Here is a 20287-nt window from a genome sequence, read left to right on the forward strand (position 1 = left end):
CAGGACCTTACCCAAAATGGCCAGTCAGAAAGTATTATTTGGTTCAAGCCCTGACGTCCTCATCAGACTAAAAATTCAAATTCATTCAAATTTAATTACAAACACCACGGTCGGCCCATGGTCAGCTTCAATGGATCTGTGTTGCAGTGTTCGCTAATCCACATAGGCTACGAGCCGGATTTGCTATGATACCATTTGTAACAACTTAGGATCTCTTCAAAATGGCTAACTAGAAAGTATTATTTAGGTTCCTTAATTTTATATAAGTACTCAAGATCTACTTAGCAAATAATCGATATGGGACTAAACACATGCCCGTATAGGTCCTCACAAACATTATCAATAATTATCAAATATATTTCATTTATAATATATATATATTTTATTCTTTAATTTTTTTATTATTTTTCTATTATCATCAAATTATGTTTTCATTCCTCTTCATGTATGTACCTGTATCATTTTTGGAACATCATTATAAAAAAATATAATGAAAATAATAAACAATAACATTAAAGTATAGTATTATTGGTTATCACATAGAAACAAACTTTAAAAGTATGTTACCAAACTTGCGATGTAACACTTATAGAGTCATATGAGGGTCTATAGAACCAACAGCATACCAAGACGTTTATCCTATTGACCTAGGAAATCTGTTTGACATCATCATAACCCTGTCGGTCTTGCAAAATATCAAAAACCAAATAGTTTCCTATATATGTACGTTATTAGTGCACTGCATCAATCCTCGACTCTCTTGATTAGGGCCGACCAAATCGTTAGGTAGTCGTCTAAGGCTTCGACCCAAAAAAAACCCATCATAGAAAAAGCCTCAGACAAAATAAATAAATAAAAAAAAACCCTCTCTACGAGTACATCTTAAGCTAACCCACTATATGAAAGACTTTAAAATAAACCAATCTTAAGCTTCCAAATACATCGAGCCGCCTCTGCCCACGATGAAATTGCGCTCTCACTCGAGAGCAGAGCAGCCGGTACTTGAGCGAAAATCTTGCCCTTTGGGACATTAGCTGAACTTGGACATGCTATTCAGACCAAGCTATCCGGTCAGGACGGAAGGACGAGATTCGCTCTGCCAGATCTGGACGGCCCACGGAGGGCCCACGGAGGACCCACGGTCTCCTCCGTCCCGTCGCTACCTGTGACTTGACAGCCAACCGGAACGTACCTATTATTCTCAAACAGTATTAACCGCCGTCACGGGTCCCTTCTTCACGTGCGCCGCACATGCTTCCCCCGGCGCGCTCGGACGGACCTCGTCCGTCGATTACCGCCCGCCATCGACCACGGACTGTACGATTCGGGTTACGTATTGCCCCACTAATTCTTGCTGGATCCCACCACCCCTCCCTCCCTCCTCTCTGAGCCCTCTCCTCCTCTCCATCGATAAATAATTAAAATATTCACTTAAAAATTAATACTTCCGTTATCAGATCCCATTGTTTGCGTCTCGGAGAACTGGAACTCCTCTGAGCTCCTATGATTCCTGATAAATAACCCAAGAAAGCGAAAAAAGGAAACTACTTGTTCTTGAAAATAGATTAAAATTTAAAACAGGTAGACCTCTCGGGAGGATGCCGGAGAGCGATGGCGACGCGAGCCAAAGCTCAAACTCCACTTCGGATCCAAACCCTAACCCTAATTCTAGCGCTAGAAATGGCGAAAGCGCGCCACAGCTCAAGAAGTCTCGGACCATCTCCGCCGCCACCGGCGCCGTCTTCCCCGGGCCCCTACACCCCGCCATCCGCCGTTCCTCCACCGGCCCCCTCCCGCCCCCCCGCCGCCTCACCGTCGCCGTCGACAACCCCTCCGACGCCCCTCCCAATGCCGGAGCCTTCGATCGGGAATGGTGCTTCCCCTCCTTCCTCGGGCCCTACCCCTCCCGCCCCCGGACCGCCGCTCGGGCGCCCGCCGGGGCCCGGCCGCCGCCCGCGCCCAGGCGGCCGGAGCCTCGTCCTCCCTTGCCGGACCGAAAGGGTCCGGCGGGGGCTGCGAGTTCTCCACATCGGACTCTCGCACGGGTCTCGGAGGCGGAGAAGAAGAAGGAAGCAGTGAAGCGGCCGCTGGTGCTGGAAGAAAGGAAGCAGCTCTCGCTCCCTTCTTCTACTTCAGCTGCTTCAGCTGGAGGGGCAGCTCTCCGGTTTGACAATTCTTTGATTCTTTTACTTGTGAGTTGTCTAATCCCCCGTATTGCCTTCATTAAATTAAGAATATTCCTTCTTTAGCTTCTAGTGATTGATTCCACCATCTCTTTTGCGGCAGCTACTTGTAGTTTCTGTATCGTGTGCTTTGTTTGCAGTTTCTCAGCGAAAGAGAGTTTTAGAGCTTGAGGTATTGCCTTTGCTCTGTACCTCTCCTGTACTTTTTTTTTTCAATTTTATTTGGATTTCCAAATAAATGGAAAAAAGATATTATAGTTGCATTTGATACTGGCTCTGGTGATATCCAGTATGTAATTTTAATTTCTTTTGACAGCAAGAGATTAACAACATCCGTCAGTTGTGTAGAGGAAATGGTGTCGATAGTGATGATGGTGTTAAAATTTTGCAGCCTGAGGATAGGAATTCCATTACTTATTTTGGTAACATTGACAGTAGAACTGTTGTTTTGTATACTGTGGTGATCTCACTAGCGACACCTTTTTTTCTTTTTAAATACCTCGATCACCTGCCTCAATTAAAGACCCCATCCAAAAGTATGAAGAATAACGAGGAAGAAGCTCCTTTAAAGAAGCGGATTGCATATACAGTGGATGTGTTCTTCTCTATGTATCCTTATGCTAAGCTCCTTGCTCTTCTTTTTGCTACTGTGCTTCTTATTGGATTTGGAGGGTTGGCATTGTATGCCGTTAGTGATGCTAGCATTTCTGAAGCTCTTTGGCTTTCGTGGAGCTTTGTGGCGGACTCTGGAAACCATGCTGACCAGGTTGGGCTGGGGCCAAGGATTGTTTCAGTGTCTATCAGTTCTGGGGGCATGTTGATATTTGCGATGATGCTTGGGCTTGTATCAGATGCAATATCAGAAAAGGTGGATTCTTGGCGGAAGGGGAAGAGTGAAGTGATTGAGAGTAATCACATCCTAATCCTTGGATGGAGTGACAAACTGGTAAGTTGTTTGAGAAATTTTGGACTTTTGAATGCTAGCTCTACTTTAATAAGAAAACATGGCTGGTGCTTTTAGTTCTCTCCACACACTATGCAATATATTCACACTGGTGATGTCTAGATTATGAAAAAGACTTTGATAAAGTGCATATGTGCTTTGGAAAAAAATGGTGCATTGATAATGAGGTACCATTAATAATCATCACTTATTCATGGAAAAAAGCAACAGTATATCTCATGACAGTGGGTAAACAATCAGGTGCACTGTTAATAAATTACCGTCAAATGATTTATTCATGGAAGAACCAACAATACAATTCATGATAGTTTGTGCCCCAAGAGGGAATTTGGTATAGCAGTATGCTTTTTCTGTGGGCTTCAGGTTGGTGCTCTAAGGGAGAATTTGATCTTGTGGCATCATTTTTGATTAAGGTCCTCGAGGTCCAGAGAACAACTTTGAAAAATTCCATATTCACCTTTAAACTGCTTCTTGGATTGTACAAAATATTTTCATGCCATCCTGTGCTTGATCTGGCATTGCTATTTTTGGTGGCGGCAATAGATAGATAGATAGAGAGAGAGAGGAGGAGGAGGAGGAGGAGGATGTGGGGGTTGGAGGGAAGGAGGGGGAAGTGGGTGGCAATGTGCTAAGCAGAAGCCTGATGGTTATGTAGGTACTTATTGTTAAAACTTATCAACATTTATAGCATTATATGCATCAACCTGGGAGGAGTTGGGCAAAAGCCAAATTTCAGTGAACCTAAGACTGTCCCTTATCTTTGTCAGGCTTCAAGAACTCGGCCTGACTTGGCCTATTGGGTCTATATTTATTGCTCAGGTTTCCTTATAATTGGGTTGAGACTTGACTGCTTAGGGCCTGAACTGCCGACGTCTACTTCTAGGGTATACTTTCAAGATATATCATAGTCTATACAAGCTATGCTAAATTAGCTCGTAAATACTAACTTAGCTCATAATTTTTTCTTTGAAAAAAGCAAGATAAAAGCACTAGATGGATGAGCTTCCTCAATAATCCATATTATAGCAGGCTGGAGTTCAAGTTTAGGTTTTGAATGAAATACCTGTGGCCACTTGTTTAAAAATAAAAATTGAGTTATTCATTTTATTTTCAATATGAGTTTTCCTTGGAAAATGCATCTTACTCCATTCTCAGAATTCATGTATCATTTTAAAAGAAAATGAAATCACTAGACAACACTTTGCATACATAGTTCACATCTATGCGGTATGTAAAATGCAAATCTATGTACACAGACATATATAATGTTGTCAGGGATATACAATATGTCCCCGTAACTTCATGCTTGCAAGAAAACACATTTATAATTATATACTTTACATTGTGGACATATTTTCGTATAGGCATGCATACGTAAGAGAACACACACACACATATATGTATTTATATGATGCTCTGAATGGTCACGTATGCAATTTCAGACACGTCAACTACCCAAGCAGTCAACCAGGCAACTGGGAACTGTCTGTAATAACATTGCATTTGCGCTGTTTCACATGTTAAAATAAGTAGCTGTCCTATAACTTGATTGAAAGTGCTCTTAACATTTGAAAAATTATTTAGGATTGTTCTGATGTCTTTTGGGCTAGCACCTTTAAATAATTACTAATTATTGTGAAAAGAGACTCCAGAGTTTTTTTTTTTTTTTAATTTTGAGTAATTAATTTGCACTCAAAACATCAGACTCCACTACCCTATTGATTTTGCCACACTCCTCTCAGCTCACGTTAATGCACTACTAAACTTTCGGATTGCCACCTCCTATCTGATCTCTTTCTTCATTTATTTCATCATTCATTCGCATGCACTTGGCTACTAGTTGGATGCAATGTCAAATTGTCAATATTTCTAATGGTGCATCCAACATCATGAGCAGTTACCAAAACAAAGCATCAAAAAACTTCGCCAAAGTCACTTTCTTCTAGGGTCACAGCTCATTTAGATCCTTTTGTACCTTTGGCTTGACAAGAATGCTCTAGATTTCTGCATGTCAGCATCATTTTGGTTGGTCAATTCAGTGGATTCAAGTTTGAAGTATAAGGAAAGGAGTCTAATAATTTTCTTTTTTGAATGTTTTGCGAGTGCATGCATGTGTGTTTTAATGTGCTACCCATAAAAATTGTAAAAATTAAGCAGCAAATCTTTTATTTATTAATGTTAGCATTCATTTGGGTAGATTGGAGATTAACATAAAAATGAGATGTATGAATTAGTTTTAAACTATATTTGGTAGTGTTTAGAGCATATACCATTATATTTTTATAGAACGAGCAAAGCATATTTAAGCTCGGAGAGGGATAAATGCAGTTAGACACAGAGAGAGAGAGAGAGATGGGGAGAAAGAGAGAGATGCCAGCACTCGAATTCTCATGTGGAGAGGGGTGCTAACTGATTGAGCTAAGTCTGGTTGGCTAATGCAATTTAATATAACTTGGCGTTTTTGGGAGAGTGACTAGCTTTACAGTGACTACCTTCTACTCACTTACCTCTTCCACTCTCAAGGAACGTAAAACTTGCCATATTATCCTCTTCTTTTATTTGGATCCCAATGTCTTACTTAAATTTTAGACACTTTATTTTGTCCTGTTATCCATATCTTTTGTTTGGACTTGAAGAATGCTTCCTTAAATTTAGGCACATTATTTTGTTTCTTTTTCTTTGTTTACTCTAATGGTCTAACCATTGCTCTTCTCATTATAGAGAAATTATGGAGAAACCAAAAATTGAATAGTAAACTTTTAATCCTAGATTGGAAATGGGATAAGTGGTGGGATAAGGTAAGGCAGGACTACCTTATCCCTGCAATCAAGGCCAAACAAGTCAAAAAATGGTTTGAGATTGCTGATCCTTGACAGTTTGGTCAAATATGGAATAATTGGAGATTAACAATACCCAAGGTACCCTGGTATTGGGGTGTCCTCATGTTTTTCCCACATACCTTTATGGAATAACCATAATAAACCTTTATTAGCAAAGACAAACTTGAAAGAGGGGAATTTTTGTCCTTTATTCCAACAATAATCATTATTGTTTTGTTATGTTGTACTATGGTGCAATGCAATCATGACATAGATAGAGGTGGCAATGGATCAGAATGGGTTAGGCTCAGGTCAGGTCAAATACAGGTTGAGTCACAAAGCTCTCAACCCATACCCATCCCATTTATAATAGGTTGTAAAGTATAAATCCATACCCAACATGCCAACCCAATTAGTTCTTCATTGTCAATTATATGTCATAGCAAATAAAAATAAAATATAGCAAAAAATAGAGGATTTAAGGTTGGCATCCAAATAAAGTAAGAAAGCATGAAGGAAACTTAACATGAAGAAGAAAATGCAATAAATCTTAAACACATAGTTTCCTTCACTTTAATTAGAGTGCTTTTCTTTTATTCTTTAACTGTCACAATCTGCTTAAACATTTGAACCAATATTTGAATAGGCCATAGCTTGTTGCACAATTACCACCTTCCTGGAGGTTTGGGGTGGGATTTTGAAGGGCTTTTTGACCCTCGTAACACGTCAGGTTAGAAGGGCCAGACCCTTACATGACTCATTTGTAATCAGGTTGGTCTTGGCTATCCGTCCCAATCCAATTATAAAAAAACATGTACCCAAACTCATCCATTTAAGGTGGGTTTAGGCAGGTTGGTTGGTCAGGGTCACAAATGGCCTGCCCTGGACATGGGAAAAATGATTTATCCAAAAAAAAATTCTACCTTATTCTAGAATATATTATACCTCATCAAGGATAATGACGCCTTATCCCCCAATTGCCTATCCCGCTTCCATATAGGCCTTAATGTTCACCCAGTACAATTAACCCCATCTCTTGGTTTTCTTCAATTTACCCTTTATGTTTTCATATGATTGACTATATAGTTTTATCTTTTTATACATGTTTGGTGGAGTTGTAAGACATGTGGAAGGTTCGCCGTACTGGTACTGGACTTTGTACCGGTGCCACACTAGTATAGTGTCGGTACGACATACCATGGACATGCAGATTCCATCAATACAAGCAACACTCTATTGCATAGTTTCCAGCAATGTAAACAACACTCTGCATGTATGTTTTGTATTTAATGGCATGGCTGCTTTGTTGTTACTTTATCTTGAAATAGATAGTACATATCCTGGATAAAAGAAATGGTTTAAGAACCACCATAAGGTCGAATATTACAAACATAAGTTATCTATATAATTTTACGTTTTTTGTTTTCAACTTGAAGAACATGCAGATTGTTACTTTCTGTCTATGTTATAAATAATGAATATTGTATCTGAATGACACTAAAAGCTTAAGCTGATAGGAAAAGGATTAACAATGGATATTAGGCTTGACACCCCTCTTCACATGTAGCCTAGACCATGTACGTGGAGGGATAACTAAGTCAACACAAACAAACAAGAATCAGGATAACAGAAAAAGTAGGGATAATTAGATAAATAACTTAATTAGAGGAATTCAAACTTATGACCCTCCAGCAAATACCATGTTGAGTAACCAAACGACCCAAAAGCTTAAGCTGATAGGGTAAGGGTCAAAAATGTTTGGCTTTAACATATTGATCTTATTTAACTTTTATGGTTATTTTAGTTATTCCAATTATCTTTTCCATGATGATAATTGCTTCTTCTAGTGTTGTTTCTTTTTTTAATCTCAAATTAACATCTTAGAAATCTATAATTTTCTTTGCTAAGTGATGTACTATTTTCTGATGATTGCACAATAGGGCTCTCTTCTCAAGCAGCTAGCAATCGCAAATAAGAGCCTTGGTGGTGGTGTAGTTGTGGTGCTAGCAGAAAGAGACAAAGAAGAAATGGAGATGGACATAGCAAAACTAGAATTTGATTTCATGAAAACATCTGTTATCTGTAGGAGTGGCAGTCCTCTCATACTGGCCGACTTGAAAAAGGTACCCCTAGGTGAAACTATGCAACATAGTTTACTATCTAGCCTTTTGACTGCAAATTTTCTTGTCATTTTCAAGACAACGGTAAGCTTCTGCATGCTTGACTTTTAACTGCATATTGATAGGTTTCAGTTTCCAAAGCACGTGCTATCATTGTTTTGGCGGCTGATGAAAATGCAGACCAAGTTAGTAGTTTCCCCCAACATCTTCTAGGGTCCAGAACTTGTTTTTAGACCTTATGAGCCAGACAATAATTCTTATCTGTATTATGTTTTCCTAGAGTGATGCACGTGCTTTGCGGGTTGTACTGAGCCTTACTGGTGTAAAAGAGGGCTTAAGGGGTCACGTTGTTGTCGAGATGAGTGATCTTGATAATGAGCCTTTAGTGAAACTTGTTGGAGGAGAACTAATTGAAACTGTGGTTGCTCATGATGTGATTGGACGTTTGATGATACAATGCGCTCTCCAACCTGGCCTTGCACAGGTAATGTTCAACCCCTGACTTATTTATCTGGTGCTAAGATTAGCGAGTTATATTTTAAAAAGCATTTCATTTTTTCCCTTTCCTTTTGTTTCCTACATTTTTCTTTTTTCCTCAATTTTTGTGTTTTTGATCATATAATGTGGACTCCATATGGGCCTTGCACTGATAGCATTCAACCCCTGATTTCCTAATAGGAGGGCGTTGAAATTGGTTAGTTCTATCTATTTTGAGTTGCTCTATATTTATTCTTGTTCATTTTATTTTTTCTCTTTCCACCCCGCTGTGGTCTTCCTAAGAAGAATGTTGTTGTATACTCAAGTTCGTCTATCTATTCTGATTTAGTCCCATTTATGCAGGAACATGCAACTACCAGGAATTTTTTTTGGAAGAACTGAGTGCTAGTGCTGGGATTTTAAATTAAACTTTCAGCTGAGAAATCTCTTCTTGCTTTCAATTTAAAGTATTAGTTTTATGGCTTATGTTTACTTCTCCCAGCTCAGCAAAAATCAGTTGTAAAAAAGGGCATATATTTGGAATGGTTAATGTTTCATATGCGATTACAGACATATAAGTATCAAAGTTTTTGTGTTTGGAACTCTTTGCAGCACTTAAACTGTACATAGGCATGGCTTGTAAATAATCATAAGTGGTCTTATTCTTTGGACAAGTGTTTTCTTCAGACTTGAAACTTGTGGATAGTGTTTTTTTCCTCTTTTTTTTGTGGTTACAAATTATTTTGTGTAAATCTTTCTCTGAGTTCATCTGGATCATACATAAAATAGTATTGCTATTGCTAACTTTTGCAGATATGGGAAGATATATTGGGATTTGAGAATGCTGAGTTCTATATAAAAAGGTGGCCTCAGTTGGATGGTATGCATTTTGAGGATGTACTAATTTCATTCCCTGATGCAGTACCTTGTGGAGTTAAGGTTGCTGCAAATGATGGGAAAATCATAATAAACCCTGATGACAATTATGTTCTAAATGATGGCGATGAAATCCTCGTTATTGCTGAAGATGATGATACTTATGCTCCGGGTCCTTTACCAGAGGTATACCGTCAGACTTTTCTTCATGTATCACAAGATCTTGAGCATCCAAATCTTGTGTTTGGGCAGTCTGCTTCCACCGGTGCCCTTTCTTGCAGTGTAAATCAATACTGAGCTACTTCACACCAGTTAATTTGTTTATGTGCTTGTGTTATCTGTGTGCATGCACATAAAGTACAACACTAAAAGTTTAACTTGAATAGATTCTTGTAAGCTTGTTGCATCTATGTGTTCCACATTTTTAATGATGAACCATGTTCTTCTGTATAAAATGCATTGTTAGGTCCATGAAAAAACTTGAAAGAGAGGAGATATGCTGTATGTAATGTATTCTCTGCTTTCTTTCCAAGCAAAAATACCATATGTGATAGGTATGGCAAACAGCTGCAGGTTTATATTCTTATTGATCCTTAAGAATGGTCATTCTGTGGTAAACATATTACTCATTGTGAACTTTCTGTTCTGTTCAATTCTCATTTCTCATTTTCCTTGTGCATCTTGTTGTTGACTCTAACAGAGTAACAGAAATAATCACCAATAATCAGTTTGACTTCCAGTAGACAATTTCTATACATATAACTCTCATGTTTTCATTGAAAATTTGGTGAATGTGAAATAAATAAAATAAATAAGCCATTTAAACAAGTTCGTTTGACTTTTTCAGTAAAATAATTCCAACAACTTTTCTCCTAAAATTTGATGTTCATTTCATATTTTGAGTCCTTTTTCCTTTTTCCCCTTCTAATTGGCCACTGTTCAGCCTGATTTTAACTGGTGAAAACTTTTATAGGAATTCTAGAAGCTTCTTAGATTATGGGGAGGTAGCTACCTAGCTATTGGTTGTCCAGGATAGAGTGATAGTCTGCTCTTTTGCTTCACTCTGATTCTTGTGCAGAGTTTTCTTCAAAAGAGTTTTCTGTTATCTGATTGTTTTTTCATTTTTTTTCTTTCTGCGTTCTTGCATCATTGCGATATCTAAAACATTTGTGTTGACGGTTACTAATCTAAAAATTCTTGAGCTTTTTTTTTTTTTTTGACCTTTGGTTTTTGCCTTGAGTAACTAGACACCAGTTGCTTCTCAATTCTGTATTACAAAATTAGTAGCAAAAGTAAATACCAAGCTACTATTTGGTATCTTAAAAAAATATTCATGTTTTTGTCCACACTTCTTTGTTTTGGATGGTGGATTAATTTGAGTAAAATTTGATTGTGCATTTTCTTTCTCTTCTGTTGGCACGGTTCACTCTGGATATTTCTTGTCTCAGGTACGCAGAGGTTTTCTACCTAATGCTCCTTGCCCTCGTAAATATCCAGAAAAGATTTTGTTCTGTGGTTGGCGTCGGGACATTGATGATATGATAATGGTAATTCGAAGCTTGTATTGCATTAATTTTCTAAGTTATCTTCAAAATTTTGTGACTTTTTGATACTAGGTAACTTTATATTGATTATAGTTTTCTCTCCTTAACCATTATATATCTGTTTAGTACCTTCAGGTCTTCAATTTCCATACATGTACTGACCTGTGTGCCTTCTTCTTCTTCCTTTTAGATATAAATAGTTACCGCCTTGATCCAAACCCAGTTTTCCATGTTCAGGTGTTAGAGGCTTTTCTTGCTCCAAATTCTGAACTGTGGTTGTTCAATGAGGTACCAGAGAAGGAAAGAGAAAAGAAGCTGGCAGATGGTGGGTTAGATCCTTTACGATTGATAAATATTAAACTTGTCCACAAGGAGGGAAATGCTGTCATCCGTCGACATTTAGAAAGCCTTCCTTTGGAAACATTCGATTCTGTAAGTGTTCACAGATTCCTAGATACTGAATATTAACTTTGTTGAAGTTGAGGTTTTAACTTCATAGAGTAACGACTCAGGAAATCTAGTCTGACTTAAGATATAAGAAATGAGAATGTTTGAAATTATTGTGAAAATTTTCTCTTTTTTTAATATCTGCCCTGACTCAGCTTTTTCTTTGATGTTCTTTTTGTTAGAACAAGATTTTGAAATTAACAAGGTTAGTCTATTAAATCCAGAAGGATAACAATTTCTAGAGCCGGTTAAACACATATTTTATTTTCATGTAAGAATGCGAGCATATCGAACCTTCGCCATTGTTTCTGGCTTGGTCATCTAGTTCTAGAGCTATGCTCGGCAACTTATCAGAATAGTCCCTTCGATTCGTGTCCATCTATCTCTATCCAAGTCCCTCGAATTTCAATGTGATTATTGTTAGGTTGAAAATCTTTTGCATAGGTTTAGAGCTCTCACACATCAAAGAACCAAGGGCATTTTGCTAATCAGTGAGGTGAATAACTATCATACTTTGGGAAACATATAGGAAGGTATTCCAGTGTACTTGATTTTATTAGATTCATGCAGCAAACAAAGTCTTATTGAGACATTGAATTTATATGATTCGCAAATGCTAAGATAATTTGGTAAGCCACTAAGCTAATCAATGGGTTATCTTAAAGAAAATGTAATAATCCTCTCAGAAACTTATTGGTGGTCCATTTAACTTTCGAACTTTCAGAGGATTGTACATTTGAACTTTGGAGGCATGAGGTGAGGGGGATCAATGCTATATTCTGTGCTTATCTTGCTGTTGGTTATTGAGAAGCATAAATTCAGATGGTGAGAGGCAAAATTATGGGTGTTAAGAGTCTTCTGTGCTCTTAGATTATTAGGAGACCTATGTTCTTCTCATGTCAATCTCAGAAATACATGCCTTCAGGATTTTTATTTCAACTGTTTTGCTGCTTGAGTTAGTGGGCCAGATATCAGAAGTATGCGATCCCACTGTATGTTTTGGGTAACACGTTTTTTTAGTTAAATGATTCATATTATCTTTTTACTGATTATCAATAGTAAGCCTACAGGATTGCTTGCAAAGGCTATAAAAAGTTATATACATTACAATTGAATATGCTTCCTGTTGATCATTCTACACATGACAACTGCTCAGGCTTCTTATCAATACTGTATGCGGGGGCATGGTTAATGCAGTTTCCTGAAAAATATGGTGGCCACTTTTAACCTTATGAGTTATCTTGCTAAGGAGTCAAATGTGTGATGGTCACCTTCTAGTGGAAGTTTGAGCAAGGACTAAGATTTAAAGTAATGGATAAAATAACACTATATTGACCATTATACGCGTATGCAAGCAGACATACATGTACATGCACCGAGGTAATGTGCATGTGTGCTTGAATGTCTGTGTGTTGGTCATAATATGACAAGTTTAATGGCAGGTACATGACTCTTTCACTGTTCATCAGGTCAAAATAATTTCTTTAAAAAATTCAAATCTCCATACCAGTTCAGAAAATATATTTTGTCTTATGTATGGTTAGTTGAACAAATAATGTTATTATTTTATTCTCAGTTATTACCTGTTATAGTTGACTAATAATGGTCATCTGAACAGCTATTATCGTATTTTCCAAAAAATCAAGTTAACAGTTGACCAGGCAAATAACAGCCATCATTTCTATGATGATGATAAATATTGGTTAGGAGGCTTGGTTTTTTGGTGATATTGCCAATATTACCCTGGTTTTTAGACACTTTTTTGGCAGATTAAGACATTATTGTAGAATTTATGTAACATTATTCAATTTTGGTGCGAAATTCAATGCTATGCACCATATATTTAGATTTTATGCTGAAAAGCTTGGTTCAAATATTTTAATTTCTTCAACTATGTTCAATGCTAACCTTGAACCAACAGATTTTAATACTGGCAGATGAGTCTGTAGAGGACTCCATTGTGCATTCTGACTCACGATCTCTGGCTACCCTTCTCCTAATTCGTGATATTCAGGTATTTAGTGCATGGGATTGTGAATTTGAGTTCACAAGTTTATTCGTTTCCTTTGACTTTCAATTCATGTGAGTTAATATTTTCTCTGCTTTCAAAGTCACCTCATAGTCCACAATCTAAATTTCTTTATCTTTTCTTATACCATATCAGTATGGTTAACTTACAAAGTAAGCTTCGACTTATTTCATCATTCTATCAATTTGATATATATTGCAACATTTGTTCTTATGTGTTCATTCTTGGAGAGATCAAGACATTTGCCATTCATGGATTCTGCAGTTGGTTTCAATATAGATAACTTATATGTTTACATATATATATAAAAAATCCTGATCATTATGCTGTACGATTTCTACCCTTCCCTTATTCTTTATACTTATTGTGCTCAGATACGTTACAACATTCTCTTTCATGTTTCATGAACTTGTTTTGGGTTGTGTTGCATGAGCCAGCTGTCAGAGTCAAATTTACAAAAGTGTTCCTGTGTTTAACTTTGCATGAGGAAGTCATGGAGATATGGGGACATGTTGGAACTGTACTATTTTTTAACTAAACTATGCGCCTTTGATTTTTTTAAAAATGTTTTATGATAGATTATATTAAAATATATTATTCATTAAGGTGTTTAAGTATACATGTTTCTCATTCGAACTCCAAAATTTGCTTAAGGACACCAAAACTATGACATTTTGTGAAGTTATTTTGAGAAAGTCAAACATCATTATGGAGGGGCAAACTCATTATGAGGATGGTCTACTCTCCATCGATCTTTAAAATCTACAACCAAAGAGCTAATGAGTATCTATGTGTTTGACGTGTGCTCCGCTCATGAATACAAACCAAATTTGGATTTTTTGAGATTGATGTGGGTAGACTCGAGTTGAATCTTGATGCATTAAGTAGTTCACAATAATGTACTAATCTATTGAATAAATACCAGTATCACTCAATGTAGCATAAACTAATAATAAAAATTGTTTGATGCTTGGTAACTATGTTTTTGAAGTACTGTTAACATCTATTTTGTACCGAACTGAGATAGTGCTTTTAGTAGATGGAAATGACAATAAAAGATATTGCATAGTGCTTTCAATTATTTAACTATTTATACTATCAAAATTGTTATCCTATAAGTTATTTATTTTACTATTAATCTAAATAATAAAAAAATTATGTAATTATTTTTAGCAGTGATTACCAAGTAACAAAGAATATCATAATATCAAATGGGGCAGTTCTTGATTCTAATAACAACATAAATATTTGACTTTGTTTACCCACATACAAAGTGGCAATAAAATTGTTCGTACATTTATTCAATATCCAATTATACTTTTAAATTTGATCCGAAAACTTCAAATTCACCACTCTACGATCATTTATATTTGGATTCAGCAAATGAAATAGGTTCTTGGCTACTGCAATGCATATTTCATTATTCAATGCAAAATGTACCGCAAAAGGAACAAAAGCTAGTGATCAGACTGACGTGCTATTGAGTGTGGTTGTGAGCACGAACTTTCCATTGGGTCAGAACTTGACAAATGACATTGGAGGGCTCTTGCCATCAATGAGGGTCTTCATTCTCGTCATCAATGACAGTCTTCATGCATTGCCCAACCTAGTTGCCAAGTTTTAAGGCTGGCAAAGACCGTCATAGTTGTTGGAGACGATGAGGCTGTAGTTGCAGTTGAAGTTGATGGTAGCGATGAGCTCCTAGTGGGTAGGGAGGACGTGGAAGCACTTGTCGGACTTGACCTCCTAGAGAGATGGTCGCTTTGAAGGATCCGGAGGTGATCATGTTGGATTGCAGGTTGAAGGAGTTGCAGAAGTCGTAGTTGGTGTGACCAGTGAGGGTCTTGATGGGGGCTATTGTGGCAAGTCTCCAACTGCAGATGGTTCGATCATCAAAGGTGGAGGGGCGGTAGTGATTGTTGGTGGAAGAAATGTTGGAGACATCCTCATCGTGGCTAGAGAGCTCGACATGCAGGGAGAGGTCGACGATGGACCAGATGCAGGGTCTTGTTGGAGGCTGAGCGAGGAGGGAGCCATGGGGGGAGGGGGGGACTTTACTGACGAGATGACACACTTGTGGCTGTCAAGTTCATGCAGAGGATATAGGGCTGGGGAATGGTGGGGGTGGCACCTCTATCCACCACAGCAGTCATTGGGTTGGGGGGTTTAGCGGCGACCATGGATGGATGGCAGGGTTTGAGGTCCCCAAAGCTTGGTTAGACTTGGATGGGGGGAACTAGAAGAATGTGAAATGGAATTAGGTTTTAATAAGTATTTAAAAGGGCACAAATGGAATTATGAAGAATTAGTATGGGGTTTTCTATCTTTGCAAAAATTTTATTGAAACGAAAACAACTTCCCTTTTGTTTTGTCGAGCAAAGGTTTTGCTCAGAAGCTCGAAATTGGAGCTTTCCACTGTAAACTTCTTTAAGCTTTTAGAGGTGGTGGAAGGCTATTTCAAAATTTTTACCAAACATCTTAAAATCATCCAAAAGGGCATTTGACTCTCCAAGTAGAGCTTTTTAGCCCTCCAATTGCCATATCAAATGGGACCTTACTTAATACTGGATAAAACTAATAGCCCATTTAAGCAAGAGGACTCATCTAAGCATATTTTGTTCTATATCCTTTGATTGCCAAGCTAAGCAAGAAAGCCAATCTAAGACTTGGTAGCCAAAATCTTCTACCTAAGATAATGCACCCAAATTGGAATCTTTAACCTGCTTCCGGTTCCTAAGCACTTTCATAGTTAAAGTGCTTTTAAAATATCCACTTACCTGCTCCTCCACCTGTTACCAACTTTGGCAACTAAGGGACTCTAAGCATGCCATTTTAATGATAACCCATCTAAGCATATGCCAATTTATTTTGTTTTGACGGCCCATCTAAACATATTTTTTTTCTATTTCATTTGGATAACCTATCTAAGAAAGAGAAATCCAGTCTAAGTATCGAACCATTTTATTTCATTTATTCATCTTAATATTTCTTTTAATTTTTGAAAACATGCAAGGAAAAATGGATCATATCAACATGCCATGTGTTTTTAATTAGTAAAGAAATTAGTGAAAACCATGGAAAAGGAGAATAAACAATAAATATATGTGCTTGCTAACTAAAAATTAATTTTGGTTACTTTTGGTGGAAACTACCAATCAGCAAATATTGTCAAAACCACCTGAAACTAACTGAAACTAATGAAAAGTTGGCTGAAATTTAAAACTTCAATCAGTTTCACATAGATGTCGGCCAAAAGCGATCTGTGACTGAATAGATTGGTTTCAACTGAAAACTTAATTCTTGTTTGGTAAACAAAAACATAAAAAGGTTATCGAAGTATACTTAGCCCAGGATTTAAGAGTTGAGATCACGGTCATCTCAATGGGTGGCTGAGACCAGGATGAACAGAGATCTTGGTTTTTCTCGGCCTATACAAAAGGTAGGAAAATTTGGAAGGAATTGAGAGTTTTTGAAGTTTCAACTGCTATTCTAGGACTGAGGTATCAAAATCTTGGCTGATACGGTGAATCAAAGGTTAGCAACTATAGTGAGGCATTGATTTTGAAATTTATGAGTTCAATCTCTAATTAAGATAGTAAAATGGTGATTAGTAAACATCAGCCAATATCTCAGGATATTGATGTGTATTGGCCAGGATATTGAGGCCAATATTCTGAACATCATATGGCGGTTGCCCAATGCCGACACCAACCGAATCTTGGCAAAGATGGAAACCTTTCTTTAGCCTGCCACGTTCATACCTTCCATCAGTGTTGCTATCCTTCCATTGGAGTGTCAGCATTAGTACTATTTTCCATACTGTGCCAGCCCTTGGCCTGGACAATATGCTATACGACATGCACTACATTGTCCATCACGAAGACAATGAAGATTTTTTGTGGCTTTGAGCTTTGTTGTTTACAAGTTGGAAGCCTTGTTTCAGTAGAACAGTAGAGATAAAATGGATTTTGATTATTGGCAGTTTAGCACTGGTGACAGAACAATTTCCTTCTTGTTATTTACAGTATATCTTGGGAAAAGCTTAGTTAGCTTATACTGTATGGTTTGATAGAGAAGTATTATTTCGAATGATAAACAAATTGGTTCCTCTATTATTGAGATTAATTAATCTTGTGTTGATCTTTTTAAATGGATTACACAATATGTTGCTTTGCTGTTAAAAATCAGTGTCCTTGGGTTGATTATGCTAAATGGATCCAAGGTGAAGTTTGTTAACACTGGTCGCAGAAAAGGATGATTTCATATCTTTAGTGATTTATGAGGCCTAACCCATACTAAATACTGCCTGGTTATGTGAGAGTATGTTATCATATCGAACAATAAACCGAACAATTTGTCATCTTGCTTGCAAGCATATCAACAAAAACAATTATGATAAAAGCCAAAAATACCCATGTCCACATCTCCATCATAGTTCAAGGAACATTGACATTTTAATCTAATCTTTCAACGGATCTAGGTCTAGAGAAAGAAACAACCCTGACATACCTTATTTGCAATCATTTTGTCAAATTGCACTAATTATTACGCCCCATAACAAATTCCTAATGAAGAAGGTGAGACATTAATTGTTTTGAATGAAGTGCTGGATGAAGTTGATCGGGAGGTTGAGCTTATGTTTTAAATCTTATATATTGAAGGTAGTGTCTGATGCTGTAGAATTTGGAAGGCTCTGATATTTGTGTGTCCATGTCCACTCACCCTTATCTATATGCATGTATGCAATGCTACTCCTTGAAGAGGGATCATTACACTTGAATGCTACAATTGCTTCTGTATGGAGCATATAACTGATGCTGTATGAAACTTAATCAAGTTAGTTAATCTTGCAAAGCATCTACTTAGCATCTACTTAGTTTGCTTGCCTGTTTGCAGTCCAAGCGTCTTCCATCCAAGGGAGCAAAATCTCTGCGGTTTGCTGGCTTCTCTCACAGCTCCTGGATCCGTGAGATGCAGCAAGCTTCAGATAAATCAATAATCATCAGTGAAATCTTGGATTCCAGGACTAGGAACCTTGTATCTGTCTCTAGAATAAGTGATTATGTTCTGTCAAATGAGCTAGTTAGCATGGCATTAGCTATGGTAGCTGAAGACAAGCAAATTAACCGGGTTCTTGAAGAGCTTTTTGCTGAAGAGGTACTTCTTGTCACTGTTCAATATTCTATAACAAGATGGCACCAAACTTGTTCCGAGGCACAATTGCAAATAAATTTTATTTTAGTAGGATATGTAATAACTCTGACTCTGATTGGTCATTGGCCCTGCCATAATGTCACTGAACAGACCCACAACTTAGCCACTTGAAGAACAAAGTTTAGAAACCTTTCAATTTTGTTTTACAATACTCACACCACATTTTGATTTGCAGTGACTGGTAAGAGTTCTTCATTATACTTTTAGCATGAACACAAGTTGAATCGCTTTTGTCTTGCATAATTTCAAGATTTCACAAGATATTTTTTCCTTGCTTTTGTTGGTGTCAGCATTGGCAATCCTGGATACATATTCATAGAACTGAAATTTGCTCATATGTTAACAGGGTAATGAGCTGCGCATACGGCCTGCAGAATATTATTTGTATGAGCAAGAGGAATTGTGCTTTTACGATATCATGGTTAGGGGTCGTGAGAGACAGGAGATTGTGATTGGCTATCGCCTAGCCAATACTGACAATGCGATAATTAATCCTACACACAAATCAGAGATTAGAAAGTGGTCCCTTGATGATGTTTTTGTTGTCATCTCTAATGGAGAATGAAGTCATAAGGTAGTTTTTGGTAAGTTTCACTGTTTGATTTCAGCTGTTGTATATTCGTAACGGAAGTCCCTATTGACCAAAAAGAAGGAAGATAGTCACAGAATCAAACCAAACTGCCAATGAATCGTACTAATCCTATCTTTAATTGTTAGGTCTGTATATGTTTGTACAGCTGATCACCTGCATCTCCGTACATTTTTTCATTGCTGCTCTAAGTTATTCATGGATCTGTTTGGCCAGTTTAAAGATAATTCTTGCCTTGTGTCTTTGCTTAATTTGGTATAATCACAGCTTGCATTGGTAGTGATAATAATAGAATTTTATAAGTTGAAAATCATGTGACAAAAGCATTTCTGGCAAATGGGTAATGTTTGGTCCCCAAAGATGCCAACATGGACCGATTGGTCACAGATCTTTTGGGCCTAGCTTGGCTGGATTTGGATCTATCTTAGTTTCTATAATGTGAGCGAAAAAAAATACCTATAAACCAAAATTCATATATTCTAACGGTCTCTAACCTAATCGTCAAACAAGTGTGGATGATTTTAATAGTATGATATTATGTTTTGCTACGTTCTAATGATCAAAATCTAATAAATTTAAATTTATTCGTGTTTTAACTTGTATAGATCTTTAAAATGGATTTTCAATTATGTGCCCTGTCAAGTCATAAATCATAATAGTACCTTTGATATCATTTATTCTTGTATCAACTTGATGCATAGATTAATGATCATAAAAATATATGAAGTTTAGTTTTTATATATTTTTTATTATGGGGGTAAGTTTTGGTGCAACAGTGAAGTTGTTTCATTATGGTTTAAATGTCAATAGATTTGAAACATAGAAACAACCTATTTTTGTAAAAGGGTAAGGTTGCGTACATCTAATTCTTATTAGACTCTACAATGATGAGAGCCTCGTACATTGGACTATCCTCTTAGGCATTTCTTATCATGTAGATTATGGTTAACAGTTTGGATCTTCAATTTAGATATCTTATTATTATTGTTAATTTTAAAATTGTTAATTTCATTCTAAAGGAGTTA

General features: G+C 37.1%; 1 protein-coding gene across 4 annotated transcripts; it reads left to right on the plus strand.

Annotated features, from left to right (window-relative positions):
* The first annotated feature begins 1460 nt into the window (after nucleotides 1–1460).
* LOC103702674 (probable ion channel POLLUX) lies at nucleotides 1461–19489 on the plus strand. Of its 4 annotated transcripts, XM_008785201.3 has the most exons (12): nucleotides 1461–2192; nucleotides 2287–2355; nucleotides 2500–3129; nucleotides 7907–8089; nucleotides 8212–8271; nucleotides 8367–8570; nucleotides 9377–9625; nucleotides 10888–10986; nucleotides 11221–11415; nucleotides 13352–13444; nucleotides 18356–18616; nucleotides 19020–19489. In XM_008785201.3, exons 1-12 carry the CDS (start codon nucleotides 1599–1601, stop codon nucleotides 19236–19238), a joined length of 2856 nt encoding a protein of 951 aa, XP_008783423.1. In that variant the 5' UTR covers nucleotides 1461–1598; the 3' UTR covers nucleotides 19239–19489. The 4 variants fall into 4 exon arrangements, 2 of the variants coding, with proteins under 2 accessions (XP_008783423.1, XP_026658648.1); XR_005514500.1 differs by lacking the exon at nucleotides 18356–18616 and having other exon boundaries at nucleotides 13368–13444; nucleotides 19020–19153; XR_001879181.3 differs by lacking the exon at nucleotides 19020–19489 and having other exon boundaries at nucleotides 13368–13444; nucleotides 18356–18490.
* Nucleotides 19490–20287: the final 798 nt, after the last annotated feature.

Source organism: Phoenix dactylifera, chromosome 1 (assembly GCF_009389715.1).
Source record: "Phoenix dactylifera cultivar Barhee BC4 chromosome 1, palm_55x_up_171113_PBpolish2nd_filt_p, whole genome shotgun sequence".
Taxonomy (NCBI): domain Eukaryota; kingdom Viridiplantae; phylum Streptophyta; class Magnoliopsida; order Arecales; family Arecaceae; genus Phoenix; species Phoenix dactylifera.